Below are 6,390 nucleotides of genomic sequence, written 5' to 3'. Positions count from 1 at the left end.
AGGCAGTATCACTATGGAAGTAGATTGCCCCATCTTCCTATGCCATTAGTGCTCCTTAGTTAATACCCTGAAATAGTTCAGGTTGTTGTTGTTAGATGCTGTTGAGTCGGCTCTGACTCAGTGACTCCATGTACAACAGAACAAAACACTGCCCAGTCGTGCATCATCCTCACAGTCCTTGCTATACCTGAGCCAATCATTGTTCTAAAGGAGTCACAAATAAAGGAAATCAGTTGACGATAAGATGTTGTAAAAGTGTCTGAAGCTCTTTCTCACTTTGATTTGGCATTAATGGCCACAGTGCATAATTTGCAAATGTATTCTGAGCATGTGTAACAGTTTAGGCTGGGTTTCCCAGAAGCAGACCTTGAGGTGTAGATTCATGAACAACTGATTTATAAAAGGTGTGCTTCCAGGTGAACCTAGTATGAGAATAAAGAATAGGATAGGAAAGAAGAAAAAGTCAAGCAAGGGCTGATTTCAAAGAAAGTTTCACAGAGGGTAGCTTGGGCCTTATCCTGCAGGGGAGACCTGGAGGGGGAGCTTGGGTTTCATGGCCTGTACCCATTGGTCACTGGCTAAAGGCTGTCTAGTGAGAGGTAACCATCCAGGTTCTTCCAGAATTCTGAGTCTATGTGCAAAAGGACTCCAATAGCCCCAGGGCAGCCCTCTAAGGAAAAAATACAAGTACAGACCATTGAAATCAAAAGCACACAGAAAGAGGGAGGAGGGCACAGATAATAAAAGTAACCTATGGGGATCTGTGGTAGCGTAGTGCCTAAGGCACTTGACTGCTAACCAGAAGGCTGGCAGTTCAAACCCACCAGCACTCCTCAGAAGGAAGGTTGGGCAATCTACTTCCATAGTGATACTACCTCAGAAACCCAAGGAGGGGTCACTATCAGTCGGGTCTGACTCCACAGCACATAACAACAACAACAACATGAGGATCAGGGCAGAACATGGTAGGGTCTACTCACCTAGTATGTTCACAATGCTACCCTTTCATATCATTGTACAAACAATGAACAAATAGAAAATTATCCAAGACATTGTAGAAAAAAAAAATTTCTGTTGTGTTTGCTGTTCCTAGTTTAATTCTGTCCCCAAGTAGTCTAGGTAAGCTTTTTTTATATCATCCAGAGGATAACATGTTTTGCAAAATTAAGGGTTTCCCTCATAGCCTTTTCTAAACACAAGGAAAATATATGTAAGTTGGTGTATAGTAATCTGATTTAGCCATTCTCTCGAGCCAAGGAGCATATAAAGATGACTTAGAGCTTCTTTTTCTGGATGTCCTCATGGCTGCTCCTGGAGAACTGCTGAGTTACTCCCAGTGCACTATGCTTCTCAAGGAATGACAATTAGCAGATATAGTCCATCCCTAAGATGTTGTAGGTATGAAAGAAAGAAGCATTCCTGACACCTGTCAGCTGGTGGCTGGCCTGGTACTAATACTTAAATAGGTTGTTCCCTATTTAACATGAACAAGTTTACAGAACACCAAAATCAGTGTGTGATGGAGTGAAATGAAAACAAAACCACCCTAAAACCATGCCTGAACTAAGACAAAAACATGGGTGACTGCTTTTTTTTTTCCTATTATACTTTTACCCCGTTGTATTCCTTTTGCCACCTAGGAAAGAAATTATATACCCAGTCTTAGAACTACCCCCATTCCTGACTATACCCAATCTGGAGAAATCCTTGCTTCTTTAAATCCACCCTAAAATAACCTAACACAAGCCCAAGTTCTATAATAAGCCCTTCTTGATACCCTCCTGAGATACCTGGACTTCTCACACTGTGAAGTCTCTTTTGCTGCAGCAAGTAATAAAACTAATTTTGTTTGACTACACATGTGTTCCTGGCCTTCTTTGACTGGTGGGCACAATCTTGGGTGAGTTTAGGATTACTGAGTTACTCCAAGTTCCATGTACACACATTCTCACAGGTGAGCTTAAGGACCTCGAGAACATATAGAGACTCTCCACACACAGGATCAGGAATGTGGAAGATATTTTCTCTGCACACACATCCTTATCCCCAACAGACCTATCTCTCTGAGAGTTAGTCAATTTTTCTGTTGTTGTTCTGACTAAGTACAATGCTTCTCTCACTGAAATCAACCCTTTATATTTAACGGCCTAGGAAAGATCAGAATCAGGTAATGAGAGGCTTACCTTGATTCTCTGGCGAGCAAAGTTGAGATACTCTTCATTGGGCTTATCTCCAATGTTAGAGAGTGCTATTGAATAAGGATCAGAATCATTGACACGGGCATTCACACACCACTCCACATTAAATAGATGTGCAATGGTGTGAATAGCTAAATAAAATAGAGAAGAGAAACAAAGAAAGTAAAGGGTTTTATTTTCATTATACACTAGTTTTCTGGCTACTATTCTTGACATTATAATAAGTTATAGAGACACACAGAGCCCAGGACACTTATAAACAAGAACTGGGTCTCTAGGACCAGACAAGGCAATTCTAGTGAAAAGAGCTCCTAGCTATGTGACTGCTCAAATCATATAACGTCTCTAGCTGTGGTTTCCTCATTTGTAAAAATGCAAAGTTTGTTAAACTACATGATCCTAAAGATCCAAGTTCAGAGATTCTACAAAATCACCTTGGTCTCTGAGGATGCTTAGATATGCTCTCATTCTCTACTTTCCCTATATATATCTGTACTCAAACAAGAAGACTCTCAAGTATTTTATACCTAAGGCTGGCCCATTCACCAACCATAATATTACTGACTCTGACATTACCTCCAGAGAGAGAGAACATTGGATTGAATTGTTGAATTGGTATAAACCAATGGTCCTAAGTATGACTCTCTTTTTTAAAAAATGCATCCTTTATTTAATAAAAAAAGGGCTTAAAAACAAAAACCAAATCAGTTTCCATTGAGTTGACTCTGGTTCATGATGACCCTATGTGTTGCAGAGTAGAACTACCCCATAGGGTTTTCTAGGCTGTAATCTTTATGGGAGTAGATCACCAGGTCTTTCTCCAATAGAGACACTGTGGTGGTTCAAACCACTAACCTTTCAGTTAGCAGTTGAGGGCTTAACCATTTGCACCACCCAGGAACCCCTGCATAGGGTTTGTTGTTGTTGTTGTTATGTGCTGTTGAGTCGGACCAACTCATAGCGACCCCTCCTTGGGTTTCTGAAGTGGTATCACTACCGAAGTAGATTGCACAACCTTCTTTTGGAGGCGTGGCTAGTGGGTTTGAACCACCAGCCTTCTGGTTAGCAGTCAAGTGCTTTAGGTACTACGTTACCAGAGCTCCTGCATAGGGCTTACCAAGCACCAAATAATATTTACACTGACCCAAGGATATGTTGTTGTTGTTGTTATGTGCTGTTGAGTCAGACCAAACTCACAGTGACCCCTCCTTGGGTTTCTGAAGCGGTATCACTACGGAAGTAGATTGCCCAACCTTCCTTCCGAGGTGTGGCTGGTGAGTTTGAACCATCAGCCCTCTGGTTAGCAGTCGAGTGCCTTAGGCACTATGCACCCATTGATATAGGTACTATTATTATAACTTCAAAGAGCCCTGATGGTGGTTTAGTGTTGACTACTAAACAAAAGGTTGGCAGTTCGAACCCACCCAGCATCTCTGTTGGAGAAAGACCTAGTGATCTGCTCCCATACGGAATACAGCCTAGAAAGCCCTATGTGGTATCTCTACTCTGCCACAAGGGGTCACTGAGTAAAAACTGGGTGAATGGAACATAACAACAACAATGTTATTACCACATTTTACAAAAGAGAAAACTGAGTCACAGGTTGTTTTAAAACCTTGGCCAAGCACAACAAAATACATAAAAGTCTCGTTCATCATCCTACATTGGTGAGTAGCTACTGGGGACTTAAAAGCTTTCAAACAGCCATCTAAGATGCACCTAATGGTCTCCTATTGTTGGAAGCAAAGAAGAGTGCAAAAATAACAAGGGCATTTGGAAGTAATCAGCCCTAGAACACGATGGCCCTTGATACCAGAAGAAATAGATGGTGCCTGGCTACCAAGGCCAACCACTCAGGAAAGGATCAAATCTGGACATCCTGGATAGAGTGGGAGGAAAAACGTGGAACAAAATCCAAAAACTCAAAAATGACAAGAATTACTGGTCAGATGGGGTCTGGTGAGACCTCCAATACTATGGTCCTGGGATATATTCTGGGCCTGGAATAAAGCTCACTCCCAAGGGCTGGCTCTCAGCCCAATAGTAAACAAGATGTGTCCATACAGACCACTCAACCTAGGGTGACGCACCCACATACTCTATGGAGATGCATCCCTTGGAGCGATCCACCACAAGGCACCATAGGGGCAACATTTACACAGAGGAAATTCAAGACACATAGGAGTGCATAGTTATGCGCCCCCCACCTCTGCATGGGGTGGGGGTGGGGAGTTACTGGGAAAGGAGGGGAGGAGACTGGGTTAGGGTTGGGAATGGTATATGGGGAGTGAAACTAAATGTACACATAATGTTGAATGTAAAACAAACTCTTAAAATAAAAAAAATTAAAAAAAAAAAAAACCTTGCCCAAGGTTATCAAACTGGGAAGTAGTAATAGCTATGTTCCACACCCAGGAAGTTTGGCATGCAATTCTGTATTCTCAACCAGTACACTTTGCTACTTTCTAAAAATATTTTATTAAAATTTTCACTTTTGACCTATTTTGTTTGCCACAGCTCAGAAAGAAAGTCTGTGTGCTCCACTAGTAAAAGAAGAGAAACTCAGCTGAACATCTGCAATCCAAGCCTATTTTAATCAGGCTAGGGACAAACTCCTTAAGAGTAAAAGTCTGGCTTGCTCCTCACTGTGCATACCCAATGTCAAGCAATTCAATTATTTACTAACTGAATTCGTGGAGATTTGATAAACCAAAAAACCAAACTCACTGCTGTAGTTGGATCCAACTCATAGAGACCTCTCATTGGGTTTCTGTGGCAGTATCACTATGGAAGTAAGGGTACCAAATGTGGTCCCTTCTTTCACTCTAATGTATCCACTCTCCATGCATCAAGCTATGTGGCTGGAAGGTTTCAAACTTCTCCAATGTTGACTTTCAGGAATTCTTACTTCCTTAACCACATGTCTCTCTTTCCATCTGAACACTTCAAGTTTTCTACTAATTCCTAATTAGAATAATAATTATAATTAATAGCAACAGCAATAATAAAGATGTTTAGCCAATAAAGGTTTTCTCAAGGGATTCTCAATTTTTGGGCTCTGGTCCCTTTAGGGTCTCTGCAAGAAATCAACAAATCCTCATATGCACCAACCATTATGTTGAATGAATGAATTTACATATATTTTTGATATTAAAAAAGAATCTTTACAATAGAAAATAAGGAGCTCTGGTGGTGCTGTGGTTAAAGCATTGGGCTGCTAACCAAAAGGTTGGCAGTTTGAACCCACCAACTGCTCTTTGGGAGAAAGATGAACCAGTTTGCCTCCAAAGATTTTCAGCCTTGAGAACCCTCTGTGGCAGTTCTACTCTGTCCTGTAGGGTCATTATGAGTTGGAATTGACTCAATGACAATGGGTTTGGCTTGGTACAATGCCAAAGGGTGAGGATACTAGACTTAACTCTTCTCATGGAATATTTCCAATTTTATAGGAAAATTGTGAAGATGAAAAAATGTTAAGACCTGAAGGAGTAACTCCTAATATTGGAATGACAGAAACTGTGATGAATATTTTTGAACTCATTCAAAATATGCAACATAGCCAACCACCACCTAATCCACCTGTAAAGACTGGGCTCCTATAAAAACTATCTACCAATAGAGGGAATTCTCTGGTTCCAAGTTTTCTTTGCAATCTAAAATCCTTTGATAAACTCACCAGTGTGGAGTGCAATCATCCAGGCCACCATTTTATGAAAGGTGAGGTTCCTGTCCAATTGTCTTCGAATTCTTGTTGAGCAGCACTTTGGATTAAGAAGAAAAGATTGGGATAGCAACTGTTAACAAGAACACTTTTGATATTTAATATTTGTCATGTCATTTAAGTCTCATAACTACTCTATAAAGTACTATCATTATCCCCATTTAATAGATGAGAAAGCTAAGGCTCAGAGGGATGCACTAATCTGCCTAACGTAAAACAGTCAGTACATGGCATAGCCATCTTAAGCAGTATGTTTTCTGTTCTCAGAACTGTGACATGCAAATTCTTTTCTGGAATTCATTGCTTAATTTTATAAAAAATATGAATTTGAATAGAAAATATTTCTAACCATATAGATTCTATTGTTGTTGTTGATATGTGCCATCGAGTCGGACCCAACTCATAGCAACCCCTCCTTGGGTTTCCGAGGCAGTATCACTATGGAAGTAGATTGCCCCATCTTCCTTCCGA

At 40.7% G+C, this 6,390-nt stretch overlaps 1 protein-coding gene across 1 annotated transcript in view; it reads right to left on the bottom strand.

The window, feature by feature from the left end:
• Window positions 1–6,390, bottom strand: part of LOC103212455 (cytochrome b-245 heavy chain) — a 39,558-nt gene that overhangs the window by 18,673 nt on the left and 14,495 nt on the right. The window contains exons 4-5 of the mRNA XM_007958428.1: window positions 5,875–5,959; window positions 2,184–2,329 (exon numbers count right to left, since the gene is read on the bottom strand). Coding sequence (XP_007956619.1) covers window positions 2,184–2,329; window positions 5,875–5,959 — 231 coding nt within the window. The remainder of the gene's footprint in view (window positions 1–2,183; window positions 2,330–5,874; window positions 5,960–6,390) is intronic.

This window comes from Orycteropus afer, unplaced genomic scaffold, assembly GCF_000298275.1.
Source record: "Orycteropus afer afer isolate SDZICR_OR568_19922 unplaced genomic scaffold, OryAfe1.0 scaffold00967, whole genome shotgun sequence".
Classification (NCBI taxonomy): Eukaryota; Metazoa; Chordata; class Mammalia; order Tubulidentata; family Orycteropodidae; genus Orycteropus; species Orycteropus afer.
Note: the sequence above shows the minus strand (reverse complement) of the source record. Positions and strands in the feature narration are given on the sequence as shown.